The sequence below is a fragment of the Mercenaria mercenaria genome, unplaced genomic scaffold (genome assembly GCF_021730395.1).
Source record: "Mercenaria mercenaria strain notata unplaced genomic scaffold, MADL_Memer_1 contig_2218, whole genome shotgun sequence".
NCBI classification, from domain to species: domain Eukaryota; kingdom Metazoa; phylum Mollusca; class Bivalvia; order Venerida; family Veneridae; genus Mercenaria; species Mercenaria mercenaria.
The window spans coordinates 31,625-57,707 of record NW_026460263.1 but is presented as its reverse complement, the minus strand read 5'-3'; the positions used below and the strand labels follow the sequence as shown (position 1 = coordinate 57,707).

The 26,083-nt window shown below is 34.5% G+C and overlaps 1 protein-coding gene across 1 annotated transcript; it reads left to right on the top strand.

Moving 5' to 3' along the window:
* The first annotated feature begins 520 nt into the window (after nt 1–520).
* On the top strand, nt 521–26,083 carry LOC128552264 (uncharacterized). The gene is made up of 5 exons (XM_053533293.1): nt 521–767; nt 2,437–2,541; nt 20,466–20,804; nt 24,384–24,588; nt 26,015–26,083. The coding sequence occupies exons 1-5, from the start codon at nt 538–540 to the stop codon at nt 26,081–26,083; spliced, it is 948 nt and encodes a 315-aa protein (XP_053389268.1). The 5' UTR covers nt 521–537.

Sequence of the window (26,083 nt, the reverse complement as noted above, 5' to 3'; positions counted from 1 at the left end):
ATTGCAGGAATCTACTTTGATTAAAATATTGAATTTAAAGACAAAACTACACTGAAACAAATCGTGTCTTAAGAAAATGTCTAAGTTTAAAATGAATATAATACGTCACAATATATATTATTGATCGTCCTTTATCTACACAAGATATGTACTGACATGCGCGTAAAATAATAACGAAATTTACTTCCTATTTTGAAAGGGAGTTAAATTATTTAACACATAACTTTGACAATGGTTTAATTGAAATAGTTCGACAACAGAAGGTAAGTTAAAATCTTCATTATGTTATTTATTTGTACGTTAATCAATAAGTCTAACTTGACACTCGGCTAATTTTAGCTTAACATTTCCATTGTTAAAAAAGTATTGTGCCCGTTCTTGTCGCCGTGGGTTTCCGTACTTTTACCGAACTATCTAGGACATTTCGGTATCGATAAAGTTGGTTGGAAGATAGACGGCTGATTGTATTAATATAGCTGCATTAGCTGTGTATAACCATTATAATTTATAAATAAAAATGGTAGCATTTTCAGAAAAATGGCACTGGCACGAAGTTTCACAGAAAGCGGTAGTGATGAAGTGAGGGACGGCATTGTTGACGCCTGTTCCTACTGCGCAACAAAAGGAAAACTACAACCAGCCACGCATTTCTGCTTCGATTGTGGCGTATATGGAAGATATATCTGTGGTGAATGTTTGCAAAATCATAACATGTTCGTTAACAACCATGTTGCAGAAGTTATTGCTATTCTATCCAGCTCAAGAAGGTATAACTTTTAGAATTAAGATTCCTCTAAATTTCATAAGAATATAATAACTGACGACAACAGCGTTTTAAAAACATACATGTACATTCTGTTTATCGTAAACAGTAAATAAACCTCATGTGGTAGTCTTGATATTCAAAAGTCTAAACATTAAACATGTGTAAGCAAAATTATATAAAAAATTACTTGACGATTGACATTTATGAATACATATTTTGCCAATGCACATTTTGATTTAAGGTTCTTGTCAAGTCTTGAGACCACCCCTCGGGTGAATTTTTGTTTTAGTTTTTTTTACGCCACATATACCTTGGTTTATCATTATACAATATACAAAACTATTCATAATAAGTAGAAGAAACTTCCATGACAGGTTATATTTTATTAAACAGCATATTTTGTCCTGTATCACATGTACTTTGACTGTTCATGTTCTATTTTGTAGAAGATATCAAGCTTCTTTTTCAAAAGTATTGTGTCGTTACTTTTCTGAATACTGTGTGTCTAACATATTTCTCCAGGTACTCCGGGAGTTGAAAGTGTTACAAGCAATGTATATTTTTAAAAAATACAAAAGTTGCAAAATGAAAGTGAAAGTAACGCTGTCAAAATGACAAAAAAAACTGCAATATTTTAAAAAATATATCGGTTTATCAGTTTTCATTTCCCGGAGTACCTAGGAAAATATGTTAGACATACAACAGAAAAAAATTTAGAGAAGGAATATGTTTGAAAAAGAAGTTTGATATTTTCTACAAAATAGAGTATGGACAATCGAAGTACATGTGCCGTAAGACAAAATACATGCTACCGAACAAGGTGACCTTTACAGAAAGTATTTTCTACCCCTTCTAAACAAGTCTGTATATATATGTTATGAATATTATGGGTCTGTCAGGAATGATTTCCAAAATGAAAATTTACCCGAGTGGTGGTCTCAAAGGTGTTTACATGCTCCTTCAGAGTTTCGCTTCACTGAGGGTTATTCAAAAAGGCCACAATTGTTATATACTTAAAGACATATTAAAAGAGATCAATCAATTTCACAAATAAATAATAGTTCTACCTGCTTTTACCAATGCCCCTGTATGATATCGATGGAAAGGAAAAATAAACAGACTATGTTGTTAAAAAAACGGTAGAATATGTGTAAAAGGTTGGACGTAACATTATATCTAAATTTCAGCATATATAGTGGATCTGAATTTATCCGTGTATTTGGCAACTACTTCACAATCAGATAAGATCATCCCGCAATAATCCAATGATAATTAGAGATTTACGCATTTTCAATCGCGTAATAAGTTTGACTACATGCAGGGGCAACTTCACGAAAAATAAGAATTAGAGAACATTCTTTAATTAAAAGTTAACAGGTCAATACAATTTGTATTTCAGTATTATATTTGGTATCCAGTGATATATATCAACACTGAGCCTTATTCTTATATTTTGTATGTCAACAAACTCTTAGGCAAAACCGACGGACAAAATTATGGTTATCATTATCTGTATTGTTTTTCTTAGATTAAATATGTTTCAAGTCATTGAAGTTAAATTAGTTTGCAACTATTCTTTTCGTTATTTCATTTCATGATACTGCCTAAATTGTCAACTGCTTGTACAAGCGCAATAAATGATCATAACATATAGATGTTAATAATTGTAGGAAACAGCTACAAACGGACCTTGCGGTAGAAAGACGGAAATCAGAAAGCATAGCTAAAAAACTTACAGAAGCATTGCAGGAACTAGATATTCACAAACAAAAAAGGTTTGCTTAGATTATACACGAATGAGACTGATGCTCAGTATATCCCTGTTTCTTATATTCTCAGGGTTTCTCATATTCTCGTTTTGTTTGCCTTAAAGTTGTCAAATGTTTGTTATTTTCTAGACAGGAATGGTACAAAACTGACACACTGAAAATTTGAAGTGATTTGAACGCAAATTGATGAAACTATTGGCATTTTACTGAATTTTCAAAAAAAATCCTTATTTTTTCTGATGGCGTTAGCAAATTTGCCATAAATTATTCATTATGCAATTAATTATCATATTTATTGATGTATTTACTACAGAATATATCTTTTTATTACACAATGGTAATTTTAATGTTTTAAAATCTGTAAGTTATTTTTGAAGAAGAGTCAAATCTAAATACACGAGAAACTCTTGGTCCATTTCTGTGGTTGAGGGTGGTATCAAATACTATAACAAAATAATAAATTGGATAATTTCTGTAACATCTCATGGCTCCATCTGAAAGACATGTGAATTTTCTACAAAATAACACCCAAATACTGTTTATGAAATTGTTAATCTGTCACTTTGAATAAACAAACTCCTTAGGCCCCTGAGAATATGAGACAAGAGGGCCAGGAAGGCCCTGTATCGCTCACCTGACCTACTGACCTAAAGATCATCAAGATAAAAATTCTGACCAAGTTTCATTAAGATATGGTCATAAATGTAGCCTCTAAAGTGTTAACTAGCTTTTCCTTTGATCTGACCCGGTGACCTAGTTTTTGACCCGACATGACCCAGATTCAAACTTGACCTAAAGATCATCAAGATTAAAATCTTGATTAAGTTTCATGAAGATACAGTCATAAATTTGGCCTCTAGAGTGTTAACAAGCTTTTCCTTTGATTTGACTTAGTGACCTAGTTTTTGACCCCATCTGACCCAGATTTAAACTTGACCTAAAGATCCTCAAGATTAACATTCTGACCAACTTTCATTAAGATATGAACATAAATGTGGCCACTACAGTGTTAACAAGCTTTTCCTTTGATTTGACCTGGTGACCTAGTTTTTGACCCCAGATGACCCAATATCAAACTTTTCCAAGATTTTATTGAGGGTAACATTCTGACCAAGTTTCATTAAGATATGAACATAAATGTGGCCACTACAGTGTTAACAAGCTTTTCCTTTGATTTGTCCTGGTGACCTAGTTTTTGACCCAAGATGACCCAATATCGAACTTTCTAAGATTTCATTGAGGGTCACATTCTGACCAAGTTTCATTAAGATTGGGCTAACATTGAGACCTCTAAAGTGTTAACTAGCTTTTCCTTTGATTTGATCCGGTGACCTAGTTTTTGACCCGACATGACCCAGATTCAAACTTGACCTAAAGATCATCAAGATTAACATCTTGATTAAGTTTCATGAAGATACAATCATAAATTTGGCCTCTAGAGTGTTAACAAGCTTTTCCTTTGATTTGACTTAGTGACCTAGTTTTTGACCCCATCTGACCCAGATTTAAATCTGACCTATGGATCATCAAGATTAACATTCTGACCCAGTTTCATAAAGATATGAACATAAATGTGGCCACTACAGTGTTTACAAGCTTTTCCTTTGATTTGACCTGGTGACCTAGTTTTTGACCCAGATGATCCAATATCAAACTCGCCTAAGATTTTATGAAGGGTAACATTCTGACTATGTTTCATTAAGATTGGGCTAAAATTGTGACCTCTAGAGTGTTAACAAGCTTTTCTTTTGATTTGACCTGGTGACCTAGTTTTTGACCCCACCTAATCCAAATTTAAACTTTATCTAAAGATCATCAAGATTAACATTCTGACCAAGTTTCATGAAGATTTAATCATAAATGTGACCTCTACAGTGTTAACAAGCTTTTCCTTTATTTTGACCTGGTGACCTAGTTTTTGAACCAAGATGACCCAATATCAAATTCTTCCAAGATTTCATTTAGGGTAACATTCTGACCAAGTTTCATTAAGATTGGGTGAAAATTGTGACCTCTTGAGTGTTAACAAGCTTTTCCTTTGATCTGACCTGGTGACCTAGTTTTTGATCCCATATGACACTCATTTAAGATTTTATTGAGGGTAATATTCTGACCAAGTTTCATTAAGATTAGGCCAAAAATGTGACCTCTAGAGTGTTAACAAGCTTTTCTTTTGATTTGATCTGGTGACCTAGTTTTTGACCCCAGATAATCCAGTATCAAACTCTTCCAAGATTTTACTGAGGGTAACATTCTGACCAAGTTTCATTAAGATTTGACCAAAATTTTGACCTCTAGAGTGTTAGCAAGCTTTTCCTTTGATTTAACCTGGTGACCTAGTTTTTGACCGCAGATGACCCAATATCAAAATCCTGAAAGATTTCATTGAGGGTAACATTCTGACCAAGTTTCATTAAGATAAGGTCAAAATTGTGACCTCTAGAGTGTTAACAGTCAAATTGTTGACGACGGACGAACGGACGGACGGACGACGACGGACACAGGCCGATCACAAAAGCTCACCTTGAGCACATGTTGCCAGGTGAGCTAATACAGGATATATATGGTTATTATTTTTTTGTGAAATATATTTGATATAATTGTATTGTTGACAATGGAAGTCTAGTTTGTTGAAGGAGTGTCTGTGAGTTGAACGTTTAGATCGCCTCTTATATAAAATATATAAGAAAGTTTTTAAAAGATAATATTAACGTAAACAATAATCTGGCAGTTCCTTCCTTTGGTTTGCAGACTGTATTTGTTCATGATGAATCGGTATAACACACTAAAGGATGAATAACTCTTTAAAATATACCACTATCGACGTATATGAAATAGGGTGCAAAGACGTTTCAAAGATTGAAATAATTTCGGTAGAAAATCATGATGTAAGACCCCAGGCATCGCGGTCCATTTTTATCAATGTGTCAAGTCTGAAATATAAAAGAACGGTAAATATTCCACTTTGTTTGAAGCTTTAATGTTTCTAAGCCATCTATAGCTGCAGGATACAGATTCAGGAAAAGTTTCCATGCAGTCTTTAGCACGAATAAAATGAAAATGTAAATATTTGTTTTACACGTAAACACGTCAATGAATACGGATCTAGTATATATCAAAAGCTAAGATTTTAATACATGGATTGTCAGTGTATGCAACAAACCGGTATATGCCGGAATATTGTTAGGCTTTCAAGTCTTATTAGAACTCCTTTTCATGCCCTTTCACCATTTGCTCTTTTATTATATATACAGTTATCAAAATCTATTTAATACTCCATTTTCAAAGTCGCATAAAAAACAACAGAAGTTGAGTTTTTAGAAAACGATTGAATTTCGTTTATAATTATGTAGAGGTTTGCGTGTATTTTTAAGACTTTTCAAGGATGTCTCGAAGTCGTAAAGAGAAAACATTGTCTGATTATATTATAATTTTGACATGTTATCAACACAATATTGAACTGCAGTTATGCCAGATTTAAAACAGTACTTTCAGTAATTATTATGATATTTGTAAAATAACCTATAGCTGTTTTGTTAATGTAAATTCCGCGGCATTTCAGTTCTGTTTAGAAATTATACTGAGTGACAGATAAACCATGACAACATCTATTTTCTTAAATATTTAAATTTACAGCGATACATAGGTGATGAAATTACAACATAATAGCGCATACGTAATTCACAAAATATATTTAGGCTTCTGAATCTTCCATGCACCCCTACAGCTATGTATCCTTGAAAAATTGCATTTCATAGATTAACCTGAAATTAACTGTTAAAGTGTATATGCAGCTTATTATAAGACTCTTTCGTCATATGTTGAAACTGATTGTATTCAAATCTATCAGAATACCTTTTGGAAACATAGACTGCAAACAAGCAACAAAATACCAGTCATTAGCTTCTGTAAAGAAACTTGTTTGGTAGCACACCTTTTCAAGTCTTCTCTTGGATCGTACAATTCCTACATACACAGATTAAACAAATAAATGAAAGGAAGTAATTATTGAGGAACTGAAGGAAGGGTCTATGAATTACTTAAGACTCGTCCATCGTGACTTCAAATTTGTAGATATTTTGAGGTTATCTGCTAAGTTTTGAATGTGATTACCTTGGCAACTGTGATTTGAGAAACAGTCCGATTACGCAGAGATCTAACCCTGGACGTTCTTCTGCACTGATTGATTGTTTACTGTAAACCTTCGCCGTCGTTTCATAGATCTTTTAATGTCCGATGTTATCAAATGGGGTCAAATAGTAACTACTTTATATCTATTTTCCATTGCTTGGAATACTACAGAATAATATCCGATATTATGGTGTCTTTTTGTTTGACTCCATTTCTTGTTTCAAACACTTAATCTGCTACCTTACTTTCAGCTTTCAAACCGCCCACGCCACGAGCCGTATAAGCTTTGAATGAAATAGGGATAGCCTCCGTCCCCTGCCACAATCTGTAGAAAACAACGCCTTCAATTTATCCATTATGGGAGATAGCTTCTGGTTCCACACCTTAGCTTCTACCTCAGTGTAATTACTCGTAAAATCCACAAGTAAATATTTACTGAAGGTAGCGGAATGGCGTCTTTCTAAGTCTGCTAGTGGATTAAATACACGGAGAAAGCATGTTGTTTTGGGAGCTTGTAACATACAGCCAAATTTATACCATTTATTAACGCCATTTGCGTTAGTTCAACAGAGGTGAATTGGTTGAAAAGTGTCAAAAGTGCAACAGACTAAATTGGAACGTATTTGAAACACGCAACAAAAGCTTACATTTTTGACTGTCCAGATTTAAAATGTTTGCGCGAACAGAAAAGTCGCCATTATTTCGAGAACATCTGGTCAATCATTTAAGCAATTTACAATTGCCAAATCCTAGAAGTTCTGTATAAATGCAAGGAAATATTTCATCAAGGGTTAGTACAACGTCAGTAAGAGAGTCCATGAAATATCTGTCTCATGTATCACAGGCCCAAACTACCTATACATTTATCATTCTGTAAACATAGATCCATGACATGGAAGTTGTCAAGAAATCTAATTATTACGTCTAAAGGTAACAAATGCTTGTTACGTAACAGAAAAACAAACCAAAATCTATTACAATAAAAACACTAAATTTGAAAAATACAAATTCAAATACCTCGAAGAAATCAATTTTCCATGAGGTCCAATTTCAATATTCAAGAATAGTCCACAACCTGTCCTGGTCAAAGTCAAATCTAGCCAATTTTATATCAAAATTTCAAATAGAACCTAAACTGAATTTAGTATATACTAAGAATATAAATGTTCTCTTTGTATATGAATTTTAGATCCACAATGATAATGTAAATCAAATGTCAAATGTCCAAACTGGTAATATTTTTAAGAAACACAGGAAAGTTTTTCAAAAAAGATTTTGCTTAGGTCCTCAGTGAGCTTCCTATTTAAAGCCTCTTTCCAGCATGTTCATGGACTACCAAGAATAAAAAGAAGAAAAACACTGGAAAACCCAGAAAAAGCCCAGACTTTAAAATAATGCTAACAATCTGTTTATCAGCGTTTGTGATGGAACCTTCTGGAAAACTATGGAATATAAATAACTGCGCCCTCGTGAAATTATTACGCACGACGTATAACTGCCCATCGTGTATAAAAAGTGTTAACACTCGTTTTTGCTATAAATGATTTCTTAGATATAAAACAGTTTAGCAGTCACGTGCCGGGGACTTGTTAATAAAGAGCAGAGTTTGAGTATAGGGGATAACCCAGAGTTGTTAGTCTTGTTCAAAACATGGCGAGGATACGACACTTTCTTCCCTTTAGTGACCTATATCACTATATGATCAGTTTTGAGTTATCTGTACAGAATTTTAGGAGACATTTACCGAAACGCGTACGTTTATAAAGACTTGAAAAATACAAACCTTTGAAACTTTAACAAATAAATTTAATAAAGCGTGATATGCACAAGAAGTTACAAGACATATGCTACAATGTACATACCGTTAAATGGTTTACACAATTTACCTCTGCCAATTTAGTAATTTACATAATATATGTCACAATATGCATGCAGTTACATGGTTTATATAATGTCCTCCCGAGTTTTGTGAAGATACGAGTAGAATTGATACACTTTCTGTGTGATAAATAAATAATGCTTTCTTATAGCGAACAATTGAAGACACAACTCGCAGATGAGCAGAAAAAAGCTGAAAAGCGAAAGACAGCCTTAGATGAAGTACATACAGAACTTGACGTGAAAGAAAGTGAAATAAAGGACTTGACTAAAAGGTTTATTATATGTCTGTAGTTGAACTTTTACTGTATTCACACCCATCTACATGTATTGTTTGTGGAATTGCTTAACTTCAAGAAGGTCTGTTGTACTCACCCTAGCATAATCTCTCCTTACATGTTAAAATCTTTATTGTATGGTTATAAATTTCATTTTGCATTACTTAAAGCTACTATTGCCATCAAAGCGTACATGGGAGTTGGCCTGGGTCTCGCAAACAATTTCCGGAAATGCTTCTAACAAGGAACTCTTCGGTTTTTAAATAAATCAGTAAATAAATCAGTAAACATCTGTCTTCAGTCTTTTCATAAATATAAATGACATATTCATGCAATGGTGTTCTAAGAAATATCAGCAGTCTTTGACCTACAGTGACCTTTCATTGACCATAAGAAAGCCACAGCTATTCTGCAGCTTAAAAGCCACAGCTTGCCTGCAGTTCTGCAGATTTTTCCTGTAAGCATTGGCAATGATTGTCAATATAGCACATCTGAACAAAAGTTTGTTTTAAATGATATGAAATGTATTTCATAGTGCTCAATTAAATGTGTTTACATGTGAAATATAAGTGTTCGTAGCCTTTAACAACATCTTGCTGTATTCGACAATCTCTAAACGTAGAATTACATATAAACGAATTAAGGCCAAACTAGCAAGAGTATACAACAGTTTTATTTTTAAATGAACATCTCGTTTAAGGATGTAGTATACCTTCTCACCATATTAGTTTAAAATGACTGTATAGCTGCTAAAACTCAAATTTGCCCGTCTCTAATACATCTTTCATCTAAGTTTTAAGAACACGACCCTCTGAAGATATTCATATTAACTTAAGAAGGAAAACAAAAGTATGTCTTTGACATATACTTGTAAGTCTTAGGCAATTGATAATGTTTTAATGTATGTATGCACGTTCGAATGTAAGTTTTAAAGATATATGTCACATAGCACATGTTCTCATGGAAATGAATTTTCCACCTTTTTAGCTCACCTGAGCATGATATGCTCAAAGAGAGCTATTGTGATAATTCTTTGTCAATCGATATGTGTTGTCATCAAACATTTGACTTAATTAACACGCTAAAGCTACCAATATTTACTTAGTCGTAATGAAACTTGGTCAGAATTTATATGGCAAGCCAATTGTCCAATAATTACGTGAACCCTAGTTCACGGTCGAAAAACTAGGATTAACGCTCAATAAACTAGGTTTTTCGAACGTAAAACTAAGTTTTTCGAAAACTAACCTATATTTTCGAGCGAAAACATAGGTTTACGCCGTGAACCATAGTTCACGCTCGTTAATGTAGGTTCACGATTGAAAACCCCAGTTCACGGTCGTAAACATAGGTTCACGTTCGTAAACTATGGTTTACGAACGTGAACCAGGTTTTTCAAATACTAACCTATTTTTTCGAGCGAAAACATAGGATAACGTCGTAAACCATAGTTCACGCTCGTAAACGTAGGTTCACGTTCGTAAACCTAAGTTTACGGTCGTAAACATAGGATAACGACCGAAATTCATAGTTCAATCGAGAAACCTAGTTTATCGAACGTAAACCTGGGTTCATGAACGTAAACTATAGTTTACGCCCGGTATCTGATGTTTTCACTCGAAAATATAGGTTAGTTAACCTAGTTTATCGATCGTTTATCCTAGTTTTTCGACCGTGAACCGGGGTTCACGTAATTATTGGACAATTGGCTTGCCATAAATGTACGCCTCAATAACACCTCGAATAGAAATCCTTGTTAAAACTCCAGAGCAACACTTTTTACCTGATCTTCATGAAACATAGTCAGAATGTTAATTGTATAATATCTAGATCAAATTTGTGACTCGGTTATTTTGGGTCTTAAACTAAGACACTAGAATGTATCTTAGAAATTTTTGTTATAACACTCTAGAGGTCACATTTTCTACTTTATCTTTATGATGTTCATTTGTATAAAATCTAGGTCTGAATGAAAGTTAAATTCAATATTGCCATTTTCTTCATGTTTCATAGAATATAATGATTACAATATAAATTGAGTCTCGATCATTCGGGGCATTGAATTTTTCGTGTGAGGAAGCCATCCAACTGGCTTACGGAAGGTCGGTTGTTTTACCCAGGTGCCCGCTCATTTGAAAATGCATAGGATTATTTACTTTGCACCCGCTTATCTTCTTCATAAAATTATTCACCAGCTACCGTTTTTCTTAATTTCACATGACATTTACATAACAGTACCAAACAAAAAGCAAGATTTCGGTCATTATTAAAAAGCGTAGATTAAGAAAACGAGGGGTGTTAAAATTATTTCTGACAAACAGTTTGCCATTGAACACATACTTCCCAGCTGAATGGTATTAATTTTGCTCTGTAACTGACATGTAATATCATCAAATCAATTCTTTATTGTTTTGTAGTGTTGTTGTGGTTTAATATTGATTAATACAAACTAAACTAAAAGATGAATACACAAAGACGTTGGTTTGTTATAGATGTTGCTGTAAATTCATAACATCTGCTTCCAGTTCAGTTTAATTCAATTAGATTTTTTGCGACGGGCCGCTTGCGGCCTCTGCCGCTTAGTTAGCACTCACAGTTTCAAAGTGTGTCATCGCGCGGAAGACAATCCGAATAATGCATCAAATTGAAGCGTAGTAATTCTTGTAAAACTGATAGTTTAATGAGAAGCAGGGTTAGTATTAACTGCGTGGTGATTTTTAAAGAATTTATATCTTGTATGGTAAACCTGTTTTATACAGTTATAAACCCATTAAACAAGCTCAAGAACAGAACTATTTGACTTTGCGGAATGTCATTGGACAAAACCAAAACAACACACTGTGACAAAATAGTCCACATTTTCATTGTTATTACACCGTAAAAATGCATTTGATGAAGTTTGTATATTATCCTACCTTCGTGATAAATATTAGAAAAAAGAACAAAATCTACTGTTAAGGCGAATAATAATTTTTGTTTTAATAGGTATTCTACCGGACTTCTTTAATTATTGTTGTTTATGACGCCATCTTGATTTTGAGAATGAAAACAACTGCTTAAAGGCATTAATCTGTTTATGCGATGATTATTGTTATAAAACAAGCTTTATTAGGAACGTGAGACCGTGTCAAGGTGTCACTAATGTATATGCCTGCCGTATTTGCAATTACTACAAACAGATTTTAAACTGAAACGTTCGTCGGTTCGAAGAAGTGGAAAATCATGAAATGACTAATCCATAGAGGTTAGATTTCTGCACTTTAAAAAAAAAAAAGGAATATTGCAGACGTTATTGACGAAAAGGTCATGTGTTTTTCTATCGAGCAGCGTTATGGCTTGTGTATAGATTTAAATCACGCCTTACGTTTGCTTGGTAAGAATGGGTAACCCAAATTGCAACTAGGCTAGCAAAACAAGTTTGGCATCAAAATAAAAGAAGAAATCTACGTCATTCAATTTCAGCAGGACACAGAAGTCGGGTACAAAACACAAGGTTAGGCTTTGATTTTTTCTGCTTTTATTTCATGATGTTAGAGATTTTTTGTCAGAGCTATTCCGATGATGCCATCATGAAGGTTAATTTTTTGGAGGGTGTATTGACGCGTTTACTGGTGTTGTCTTTTTGCAACGTTTGCTGACTTTATCACTCATGATCAGATCAATAGACGCTTATTAAAGCATTTAACAGGTGATACATGTACGGCTGTCATGTAATAAACCGAATCGGGTCCAATTTTCAAACGAGCACTGTTGATTTCTCTGACTTCCAATCATAAATTCATTTCTTCCCTGTGACCGTGTAGAAAATATTAACAACATTAAAAAAATACCATTAACATTATAAACAAACGATATGATGGAAAGTTTTTCATGACACAAATTTCTATCCTTCTGCTTTCTGTTTCATACACTAGTAACGGCAGACCGAATCGGGTCCAATTTTCAAACGACCACTTTTGATTTTCCAGACTTCCAATGATAAATTCATTCCTTCTCCGTGTAAAAATACTAACAACATTTAAAAACACCATTATCATGATTATCATTATAATCAAACAATCTGGACGTTTTTCATGACAAATTTTTATCCTTCTGCTGTCTGTTTCCTACACCGGTAAAAGGAGATCTCATTCAGTTCCCATGTGATGTTGGCGAGATTTGCTCTATGTGCTTTTCAAGTTGCGAATCTATTTGTTTTTATAGGGGTAGCTCTTTGTTTTTAGGCAATGGTTATAGGGATCAAGACTCCAGTACCAGACCTCTGGACAACCCTGGATTTATCTCGGGACTGATGAATTGAAAATAAAATAATAAACATATGTTTTATTTTAAGACATGATTGTGTTCATGAATTGTTGAATTCGTTTAAATAACGGTGACAATCGGAATCGCTGTTAAAATTTTCTATTCAATATGCCTCAAACCCAAGTGAGAGCAACATGTAATTATGATTATAAGATAATACAAGAGATAACAGCTAGAGTGATCTTGGCGCCCACCATTGAGCCATTTTTTAATGTTCCAAATTTTAAGACTAGCTCAAGGTCACATTTCATTTCGGTACACAACACTGTGCATGTGGTCCAAATTTGAAAGCTGCAGCTTGAGAAATGTGAAAGTAGGTCACTAAATCAATTTCAAGGTCAAATTTCATTTCGGTACACAGAACTACGCATGTGCTTCAAATTTGGAAGTTGTAGAGCTCTTGAGAAATGTGAAATTAGGTACTAGTTAAAAATAATTGTTAAATTTCAATTCAGAACACAAAAATATCCGTGTGGTCCAAATTTGAAGCCTGTAGCTTCAGAAATGTGAAAATAGGTCACTAGGTCAATCTCAAGGTCAAAGTTCATTTCTGTACACAAAACTATGCATATGGTCCAAATTTGAAGGCTGTAGCTTGAGAAATGTGAAAGTAGGTCACTAATTCAAAATCAAGGTCAAATTTCATTTCGGAACACAAAACTGCATGTGGTCCAAATTTGAAGCCTGTACCTTCAAAAATGTAAAAGTAGGTCACTAGGTCATTGTCAAGGTCAAAGTTTGTTTCGGTACACAAACCTATGCTTGTGGTCCAAATTTGAAGGCTGTAGCTACAGCCATGTGAAAGTAGGTCACTAGGTCAAGATCAAGGTCAACTCATGTCAAGGTTCATCTGGCCACTCAAAACTATACATGTGATCCAAATTTGAATGTTGTAGGTTATGCCATGGACATGAAGATTCTTAATGTTTTTTCCCTATATAAGTCTATATGAACCATGTGACCCCCAGGGCGGGGCCATATTTGACCCTAGGGGGATAATTTGAACAAACTTGGTAGAGAACCACTAGATGATACTACATTACATATATCAAAGCCCTAGTTGTTGTGGTTTGAACAAGAATATTTTCAAAGTTTTTCCCTATATAAATCTATGTAAACCATGTGACCCCAGGGCGGGGCTATATTTGACCCTAGGGGAAGAATTTGAACAATCTTAGTAGAGGACCACTAGATGATACGTCACATACAAAATATCAAAGCCCTAGGCCCTGTGGTTTTGGACAAGAGGTCTTTCAAAGTTTTTCCCTATATAAGTCTATATCAACCATGTGACCTCCGGGGCGGGGCCATATTTGACCCCAGGGAAATAATTTGAACAATCTAAGTAGAGAACCACTAGATGATGCTACCTACCAAATATCAAAGCCCTAGGCCCTGTGGTTTTGGACAAGAAGTTTTTCTCAATATAAATATATGTAAATTATAAAAATAAACAAAGGGCCATAACTCACTCAAAAATCGTTGAACCATTCCGATTTTCAGGGGGACATAACTAGGGTGCCAAAACATCATTCTGACAAAGTTTGGTCAAAATCCACCCAGTAGTTTCTGAGGAGATGCGATAACTAGAAATTGTTAACAGACGGACAGACGGACCAAGGACACAGAGTCCCGTATCAGCATTTTAATGTTAGGAAAACGAAGACATACAAAAAATGAAAAAAATGTCATGTACTGGTCAGACTTCCTGCTCCAATACATAAAAAAATTAATATTCATGTTGAGTTTAACTAATAATTTTAAATAACAGACATAAATCTTCGGAAATATAATGTAAACAGGTGTGAGGAGATATTTACCCCGGCATCTGTTTCAATATGCAGTGGACTACCGACGACAATAACTTGCAGAAATAAAACACTTTACATTAAAAAAATATCAGCGATGCAATTGTATGCTTTAATGTCGACATAAATTCATTATCAGAGATGTAATCATTACAAATACATTGTACATGTACCAGAAAACATTCACAACAGATTTCATTTCGGATTTCTTAACAGAAATATATAGAATAAGTTTGGACGTAACAGGACAGTGACAGTCAAATTTATGTTCCAAAACGTTCTGTTATTTGGACTTCTTTATGACAACTGATCATAACTTTTACCAGCAATTACCTTATACACAGTAATACAGTTCATAATAAATTAATAGTAATGTACATTGTATATTGATGCCAGGACTAGGGGTGTAACGATACGCTAGTCTCACAATACAATACATATCGGGATACAGATGCAACAATATGGTACATATTGCGATACAAATTGAGTACCGTAAGTAAACATTCATGTGGCAAAATGAAAAACAAATCAATGTTCCTTCTCTTTGAAAGTACTTGAAATTTTGCTTTTAAGTTAAAGAAACTGTTATAAATGATCTTCAACAGTGATTGTATGGAAGTTTGCATCCAATGTCTCTACATTTCACTGTATCGTTTCTGTATCGTAAAACAGACCCATGATACGATACGCGTATCACCAGACTAATGTATCGTGAAACAGTGAATTTCGATATATCGCTACACCCTTAGCCAGGACCTCTAGACCTTTATGTTTTTATTGTGTGAAGTTGTGCATTTCAGTTTTGCTAAATGAACGTGTACTACGATCCATAAGACATAACGTGATGAAAAACAAAAACTGTCATAAAAAATAAAGTTTAAAGATAAGATTGCTCATGTTATACTAAGCTTATTTAGGACTAACACATACCTGGATACCAGCTGCTAGTTACTCTAGTTGGCGGGAAATTTTATTTTAAAAAATTATATTAAATCAGACGAAAAATAGAACAGTAGGTTTTTAGCTCGACTATTCGAAGAATAGGAGAGCTATCCTACTCGCCTCGGCGTGAGCGTTAGCATTAGCGTGAGCGTCACACAAATGTTAAAGTTTGCGTACCACCCCATATATTTTCAAAGTCCATTGAGATATTGCTTTGATATTTTGCATACTTGTTTACCATCATGACCCCAGTCTGTAAAAGGAGGAGGCAACTCTATCAAGCATTTTGACTGAATTATGGCCCCTTTTTGACTTAGAATATGCTTATTGTAATGTTAAAGATTGCGTACTACCCCAAATATTTTCAAAGTCCATTGTGATATTGCTTTCATATTTTGCATACTTGTTTACAATCATGACCCCAGTCTGTATAAAGCAGGAGGCAACTCTATCAAGCATTTTGACTGAATATTGGCCCCTTTTCGACATAGAATATGCTTATTGTAATGTTAAGGTTTTACTCAAAGCTTATATTATACTATCAAGCACTGAGAATAGTCGAGCGCGCTGTCAACTGACTGCTCTTGTTAGTCCCTTACTGGTGGAACACCGGAGGGAAAGGATTATAGGAATGACGTCCGCCCATCTGTCTGTCCGTCTGCAAATCTGGCTTTTGCAATAACTCAAAAAGTATTCAAGCTAGGTTCATAAAACTTGGTATGTAAATAGAGCGTATTAGAGGGCAATGAGTAGGTTATGCATGTACTTGACATATACTTATAAGCCAAAGGTCAATGTCACTATTGAAGGTCAAGAAAAAATTGTTTCTGTTGATGGATTTATAGTGCTTTACAAAAATGTTCCCCATGATGAGACAATGTGTCAATGCATGATCTACGCTTGTCGGTTAAAGGTCAAGATCACTGTTCAAGGTCAAGTAAAAATCTGTTTTTGCTACATATACTACACAGAAATGTTCCCCATGATTATGCTATATGTCGCGCACATGGCCCATTGTTGTCGGCCATAGGTCAAAGTCACTATTGAAAGTCGAGTAAAACAATTTTTCACCGGTATGGGACTTCTGTATTGCCACTGCAATGCTCGGTCACTTGTTCATAGAGACCTGGTGTCTCAAGTGTTTTATTTCAGGCATTTTTCATCAACTAAAAAGATTTGTTTCTTAATCTCTAGTTTGATATTATCGCTATATCCGATTGGCATATTATCTTCATATTCTGGGCGTATGACTTTTCAAAGTTATATTCCTGTGATTACATAACATAGTATACAAAAGTTCCATTTCCTGGAATTCATCATTATTTTTTCCTCCCAAGAGAAAATGCGCATATTTCTTGATGTTTCATTCAGATGATTTTTCACTGACTTATTGCCCTTTGGTTATTCAACTAAGTTTACTATAGTACCATTTCTTGTCCAGAGAATTCCTCAGCAACCACTGGCTGGGATTTATAGTAATTTCATAGGAAGCTTCACTCCAAAGAGGAAATGCGCGTTCCAGTCTGATGATTCACTGAGTTAATGCCCTTTGGTTATTCAACTTTAGTACACTATATTACCAATTTTTTGTCCTGAGTGGCTGGAGTCCATAGCTTTACTCCCAAGAAATGTGCATATCTTCATGTTCCGGTCGGATGATTATCACTGAGTTGCTGCCCTTTGATTGTTTAACTTTAATGAACTATAGCGCCATTTTAATTAGGATATTTCTCGGCAACAAGAGGTGGTGCGCATTTTATCTTCATGTTATGGTGGGATAATATTCCAATGAGGTTTTAATATTTGATTATTCGATCAACATAAGTATTTTTTAAACTATGTGCCCATTCGGTGAATTCCACTTTTTAGCTCACCAGAGCACGAAGTGCTAAAGGTGAGCTATTGTGACTGGTCATTGTCCGGCGGCATGCGACATGCTTTGTCCGTCAACATTTGTCTTGTTAACACTCTAGATGCCACATTTGTGACCCAATCTTTATAAAACTTTGTCAGAATGTTTGTCTTGATGATTTCTAGGTCAAATTCGAAACTGGGTTATGTGGGGTAAAAAACTAGGTCAGTAGGCCAGATGAAAGGAAAATCTTGTAAACACTCTAGAATCCACAGTTACAGTTTAAGTTGAAAACTCATGAGAATTGGTTAGTGTTTGTCTTGACGTCTTCTAGGTCAAGTTCGAATCTAGGTCATGTGGGATCAAAATCCAGATCACCCGGTCAAATCAAAGGAAAAGCTTGTTAACGCTCTTGAGGCCACAGTTGTAACCCAATCTTTATGAATCTTGGTCAGAATGTTTGTATAGATTATCTCTAGGTCAAGTTTGAAACTCGGTCAGGTGGGATCCAAAACTAAGTCATTAGGTCAGATCAAAGGAAAATCTTGTTAACCTCCACAGTTTAAGTTTGAAACTCATGAGAATTTGTCAACATGTTTGTCTTGATGACCTCTAGCTCAAGTTCGATTCTGGGTCATATAGGGTAAAAAACTAGGTCAAATCAAAAGAAAAGCGTGTTAACACTCTAGAGGCTACAGTTTTAACACGATCTTTATAAAACATGATCAGAGTGTTTGTCTTTGATCTCTAGGTCAAAGTTGAAACTGGGTCATGTGAGGTCCAAAACTAGGTCAGTAGGCCAGATCAACTTTGGTAAGCGATATAGGGCCATCATAGCCTCCTTGTTTCTTTTAATATTCAATAATCTTATTTTGGTGAGCATCCAGTTTACCATTATTTTCTTGTTATTCTATGCCTTTTAATTTCGGCCAAAAAATGGAAAATGACAATCAGACGGACATGAACTAATCTTTTAGACGTATACAGAAACGTATACAGAAACATTGCATTAAGTTGATATTCATGCGGATACTTTTATCGGTCAGTAGCTTTTATCGTTTTGCTAACATGCAGATTAGAATAAAAATTTTGTCTAGTCAAATACGGAATATATAATGGATCCAATACAATAATATACTGGACAGTCACGTGGTACAAATGCGATTCGCTGAGAAAAAAATATGTATTGAATGATATGTGTATATTCTAGATGCAAATTTATAATTAAAAATCAAAATATCACTGTTTAAGAAAGAGAAAGTTTAAAATATAATATTCCGTTATATTTCAGTTCTCCACTAGCTTGTCTTCTATTTAAGCCCGCCGCATTCAGCACTTTTAGTGCTTTGATATATGATATGTACGTAAATAAAAAGCAGAAACACGTTTAATGCAAATCAACAGCTAATGGATAATAAAACTGATGTATTTTGACTTGGGATGACCCATCAAAGTATTAAATTTTTATTGATAAAACAAAACAAACATGTGTACTATAAATGGAAAAGTATATATGTGACCTGTAATTAAAAGTAGGGTATGTTTTACATGTCGATAGTCTAAGAATGTTGATTAAATTTGTAACACAAATTATTATCAATATCAAAGATTTAGGAGACATATGACAAGATTTAATAAATATCTGTTTAACTTAATTACCTGAATAACGAATGATATAAATATAGAATTAGTCATATCATACAGAGTGAAAAAAAAAAAATTAACATTTGTCGTGACGTCACGTTAGAAACAATACTTGTTACTTATGGGCCTTTTTTTCCAGTAGCTGCAAAAAGTTCTTGTTTCAAACAATATGCTAAAGTTAGAAACCGCTGAATCTAGTCCTGTTATGAATATTGAGTAGGAAACTTTATTTAATTTATTCAGAAGATAGCTTGGCGCGGTACCATTGAAAATATTAAACACTTAATTAAGTTTTAATTGAGTCATGCGGTCCTCTATTCTTAGCATATTAGTTCTTCTAACAATTCACGTATTATACTTGCTGTTTGAGTGAGGAAGCCATCCAGCTGGCTTACGGAAGGTCGATGATTCTACCCAGGTGCCCGCTCGTGATGAAATAATGCACGGACGGGCACCTGGGGTCTTCCTCCACCATCAAAGCTGGAAAGTCGCTATATGACCTATAATTGTGTCTGTGCCACGTTACACCTAACAAAATAAATAAATAAATGCCTGCTGTTGGAAGAAAGCGTAAAATAAACATGTTGGTACTGTGCACATCCCGTAATACATAATCATAAGTTGCCAAATATTGATTAAAAAGGAAACCTGATTATGTGGTAAGTGAACAAAAACAACAAATTAACTTAGCGAGTACAGGATTCACAATCAAATATAGATTATTTTTCTTAGACAGTTTAAGCGTTTCAAGATATCGAGTAATCTTTTAATATGACAACATTGAAAAGAAACATGAAATAGAAAAAGAAAATCTTTCTAATATTTCAAAGAACAATTAATCCTAATCTTCAACAGGTAGAGAAAGGTGAATGGATCACTGTTTTAAACGATAACAAATGTACAGTATGTATTTCGAAAGATGCTGAATTGTTTTTTTACTTAACTAGTTGTTCTACATTTGCTTCTGTCCATATGTATTTCCTAGACAGTGTGTGAGAAATGGCCATTGTGGAATATACAATACTCGAGTTCCTTGTTTGTTTAACTTGCAGAAACTTGTGCCTTGTTAGAATGCTTAATATCAATTTATAGATATGACGAGTTGTTGGAAACCAGAAAGAAGCTGGAAGAGGAAGTGAATGAAAAACAGGAAAGAATATTCATAATGGAAATACAACTTGAACGGAGTCATACTGAACAATTTAAGCTACAGGATAGATTTGATAGACAGACGCATGAATTCGAGGGAATAAAGAAAAAGTTAACAGAAACTTCTGAAAACAACATAACATTAAATAAAGAGAAGAAGCAGTTAGAAAAGAAGCATGAAGTGCATATAGCCGAGATGTACGACACCATGGCTGATGAGAAACGAAAACATAATAGTGAAATGCAGAAACTTACGAGGGACCGAGATGATATCAGAGACAGGTATTTATTTTTGTGTAAAATTCACCGGTTTTGCAAAGGAATTTTGCATGGAGAATATTTATCCTGCCCTGTACAGTTACCTTTTATTAATCGGTCAAGCTGTTTACCCTTTTCAGAATTTCAGTAAGTCTTGGTTAGAAGGATACATCTGTTTTGGTCATATATTTTGAAAATTTAATTTTTTGGCATGACAGAAAAGACATTACCCCTCCAATGGTTAGGTCTGTATAATGCTGGAGAAATCGAGCTAATGGATTGGTAATAAATATCACCTTCCTATTTATATTTCATCAGGCTTGTCAGGTCTGCTGTAGTTGTGCATTTCTGACCATGGTCAGGTCGAATAATTTTAGTGGAGGTATAGTAGAATCCTAGTAAATATAAGCGCATACTTTAAAATTAAAGTGCATCAGAATTCTTTCCATTAATCTGTATACGATCAAAATTCGGCTTAAAAAGAAATGCATATAAAGGTCAGACACAACTACATGTCGTTAGTTACCTTATTTATTTTACTTACAAAAAAGTTGCCTTACTTACAAAAAGTTTAGGAGTAACATTCAAAAATAGATTTCTGTTACCATCAAGTACTTTTGAAATAGTCAGTGCAGTGTAAAATATTGATATTTGTTATCCAATGATGACCCTTGCCAGATTCAATGTCATATCGTACAAATGGTAACAAAGTATTATGTTTTTTTGTCTCAGAGATAGTTATATTGAAACCAGCAAGCTGTTTTTTTTTCAACGAGATTTAGGAAATGCATGGTGACCCTCGTAATGTAGATGTTTACATAAAGGGTATATGTATACAAAAAAGAAATACCTAAAAGAAGTTGCTTATGTTCTTTATCAAATGTGTTATTTTTTGCGAAATACGTGAACAATTAAAATTTTAAGTCAGTAATAGTTACAGGAAATTTAAAGTTAAGGCTGCATATAACTTGCGACAATAACTGATCACTAATCCTTAGTACATTTTTCAATGTACCGTGCTTCGCGATCGTGACCAAATTCACGATCCACGGAACACATGAAATTAGCCCATGTCTATACGGAATTTTGTTACGCCGACAAAAAAGGATGACAATTTTCATTAATTATACACACTTGAGTATAACTGGGAGAAGACAATGAAAACTACAAACTTTCGCGTTTTCACGGTAGCTGGTAGTTTCGTGACTACACAATATCGTGGAGACATACCGATCGCAAAATACCCTAACTTAAATAGCGTGAAACTATTTCTAGGCTTACAGTATAACATTATATATTACGGAAATCTTTTACGTATGGTAACTATCAATCACAACAAATATTTTCTAAATCACTGTATTTGAGATTGGTACAATGAGTTTAGTAGGTATAGTCATTATCATTAAAAACAGAAAAATAAGCGTTTTTATGATGCCTGTCAGACATCCATGTAGTGCATCATATATATTACGGAACTCTTTTACGTATGGTAACTATCATTCACAACAAATATTTTCTAAATCTCTGTATTTGAGACTGGTACAATGAGTTTAGTAGGTATAGTCATTATCATTAAAAACAGAAAAATAAGCGTTTTTATGATGCCTGTCAGACATCCTTGTAGTGGATCATATTTATTTTGAGTCATTCATTCTGACTTGCAAGTTATTTTAAATTTCAAACAAGAATCATCACTGTTCTTTCACTTGCTAACTTTCGAAAGAACAGATAAACTGGAAGTTATATCTTGCTTACCATTTCTTGAAATTTTAGGTACCAGTAGTATAGGCAGCTATTTGTGTGTAAACAAACGGGCGCCATCTTGGATGACCTAGTTAATATAAATAGTAACTCATTTGCATATAAGAAATAAACTCAGTAGACTTGCGCGGCGGCCAAATTGGATTCCAATTTTAGAATGACGTATTTATGAGAAACATTTTAGTTTAAGGAATGACCTCACTCTGCTATTTATATCTCCCTGAAAACAAAACTATAGATTAATTATGTTTAATTCATAATCATAAATCTATCTTAACTAGGTCATCCAAGATGGCGCCCGTTTGTTTACACACAAAGAGCTGCCTATACTACTAGTACCTTTGGTATCTGGATTTTGAAGTCCCTAGTTTACCTATTCAAATATGCTTACATTCGGAAAATTACAAAAAATTTCAGAGTCCAGTAATGCTATAGAACATCATTGACTTGGCATTTAAATGACATAATTATTTTTTTCTCCTTTATAATTGCTGAAAACCAGTGCTATGGTTTAGTCATGCCATCTTTTCTATTCATTATAGGAAAATGTGACAGTTGAGCATTTCGATATAAACACATTTCTTATTATGATGGACCAGTTACTCCTCCAGAAGATGTTCACATTTTATTTATTAACAGATCATTGTAGGGATGATATACGTATCCATCCACATCAATTACGGGGACTGTTTCATAAATTCGCCGAATTCCTTTCTCAGAGTTTTAATTTTCTGTCGAACTACATGAAAATACATGTACAAGTAATCTGACATATACAATGTATCTTATTTTATTTTAAAATAGGTTTTAGTTTTCTATAGATCATCGAAGAATTAGAGGTAGGGTTAGGGTTAGGAACCAATATTCAGCGACTTGAAACACGTCATTATTTCATGCACTCCAAACTTACCCAAAGTGCCGTAAAGTAGCCAAATTTTAAACAATTTTGGCGCGAAAGCAACGTTACGTTTCGACGTTATTTCCTGAAAATTTGAAGACGTTGTATAACCTCCGATCAGTGTTTTATCGCCATGACCCCAACCCGGAGCTAGAGGGCGTGGAAGGTAGCATGAATTTGCACTACCGTCCATAAACAGGCTCAATCAAACCGAGCTGCAACATTTTCGTTTTTGTCGTGTTGAGCGACCTTTGGAGTTTCCACTTTTTCTAATTTTTTTTTATCACATAATCGCTTGTCGTCAACGGACGAAATTGAGTCACGTTCTGTAGTGAGTTTTTCTGTGTTACTGGAACTATCTTCGGTGGAAACATTTAAACAATTTGTAAAAACTCTGATATATTACCAACGTGTGGAAAAACATTTGTATACAAGTTTATATTTGACCAGTAGGTACATAGACACAGAAACTGTGTGGCCACAGGTGATGACTACGTCGAGAAAGTCAACTGCACTCTGCAATTTTAAGTTTAGGTTACGTTAACGTTGACTAGCTTCAAGTACTACTCGGTACTATTCATCAATGTTCCATGTAAAATTAACTTTTCCATGTATCACTACAATTTTTGGTTTTCTAGTCAGCCTTAAGAAAAAGTTCCTCATGATGTATTTTAATCCAGTCTGAAGTAAGAAAGCAATTCCGCGAACTTATGAAACTGTCCGCGTATAAATAATAAATGTTTTTAAATCTATGTTCTCATCTGCAACATTTACTAAAATGATTCGTAACTTTACATAGCAAGTGTTTCATAACTGAATAGGTCGATTTTCCCTTCTGTAAATAAATGATGGTAAATATAGATAATATAAAAATGTTTGTCAATTTCGACTAAAGCTTTGTATTAGGCTTCATAGAGAGTGTAAGCATATTGTTTCCATTTCAGGTTGAAACTATTAACTGGTGTTAAATTATCTGAGCAAAATGCTGATATTGCTGACTTGAGTGATCCATATAGAGCCATTGAGGTGTCAGAAAGATTTGGTCAGTTATATGATGATGAATGGATAGATGCATTTGAAACACTAACAGAAAAGAAGATGGGCTTATCAATGAAAGAAGCCATTGCTTTCTTACTACGACTTGTGCAGGTAGCGTATAGTACTAAGAATTACTGTAGTTTGGTCCGATTGTTTGCCAACTGTAAACTCAGGGTTACTAAGTCAAATTTTAGAAAACCCAAATTAACACTTAAGAGGACATTTTTTCTACCGAAATTTGACGAATGATGGCCACTCTGAAACCTGGTCCGCGTTTGGAGAGTCTTAAGTTAGTCCTAAGTCCTAGTACCTAGGACCAAAATTAGGATTGAAAAGAATTGCATTTAAGACCGTTTCAATAAACAATCCTATCTTTAGTCACAGACTTAGTCCTAACTCCTCAGGACCAATTTGTTCTCTAAAATGAAGTAAGAAAAATATAGCGTACTATAACTATATGGCATATAACATTTTATATTTAGAATTTTGCAAGTAAGGCATGACGCATCAGTCCTCCACACAGACCGGCCTTCCATACAATTCAGTGTTGTGTGAAATATGAAGTGTGTGTATTTGTGCTCGAGTTTAGTGTCTTTTTCTAAATATTTCTCAGTCATATAAAGGACGCAGTGAGCGCATTACCAAACTTTATTGTGCTGCCTCATTGGGATATCACGCTATATAAAAAAGTGACATGATACCCCAACCAATCACACTACTCTGACACCGGGCTGACCAGTCCTATTACTATCCCTTAATGCTGAGCGCGAAGCAAGGAAGCCACTAGTACCATTTTCCAGATCTTTGGTGTAACGTGACCAGGGATCGAACCCATGGCCTTCCACACTTGAAGCAGGAGCTCTATCATTAGGCCACCGAAGTGGTTAGGCAAGGCTGTCAAGCACAGGACTTGATTTCTAGAAAAAGGAGAATTTCGTAGGCAGGCTGTAAGCTCAGTTGGTGGGGTGCTTGCCCTGATAGTAAGTTGTCCAGAGTTTGTTCCACAGACTGACTGCATAATGTACTCACCCTGTTATATTTGGCACCCAACGTGGGATCGCAACTGTATTTACTCGTAGATAATTATGTCCCATTAGAAACTCGAAGGCGAAATTATATAGCTGAGAAGTGTGACATGGTATAGGACTTGATTCATGACTGCAAATGTCACAACTGCACTTTACCTGTTCGCGCTTTCAATAAACACTCTCCGCTTATTCTTAATGGGACTACCGCCCCGCTGTCCCGTTTTTCGTTTTTGTTTATAGAATAGATTATTGTTACAGTTTATCAATGTGATTGTGACTGGTTTTAGATCAGTCGGTAGAGCACTCGCCCTGTAAGCAAGGAGCCCCAGGTTCAAGACAGGAACTGACTGAACATTTTCTTAGCCTGAGACAGTAGGTGTGAAATAGAAAGAGCATAATTTTGTTATGTACTAAATGGCCTAAGAATAAGTATAAGGATACTTTGAAACATAACTGCACACAAGTCACACTATATCATATTGTTGTTGTTGTTGTTTTTTACATTTCAGTACGAGTGTTTCTGGGATGAAACACATGATATTAAAACATTTACTGTAGTTGATCAATGTTGTCTTTAA

What these genes read in the sequence shown, in the direction of transcription:
- LOC128552264 (XM_053533293.1), top strand. Translation starts at nt 538, where the DNA reads ATGGCACTGGCACGAAGTTTCACAGAAAGCGGTAGTGATGAAGTGAGG. An exon ending in GATATTCACAAACAAAAAAG is followed by an intron (nt 2,542 to 20,465) that starts GTTTGCTTAGAT and finishes ATCAATTTATAG; the next exon opens with ATATGACGAGTTGTTGGAAA. An exon ending in CGAGATGATATCAGAGACAG is followed by an intron (nt 20,805 to 24,383) that starts GTATTTATTTTT and finishes TTTCCATTTCAG; the next exon opens with GTTGAAACTATTAACTGGTG.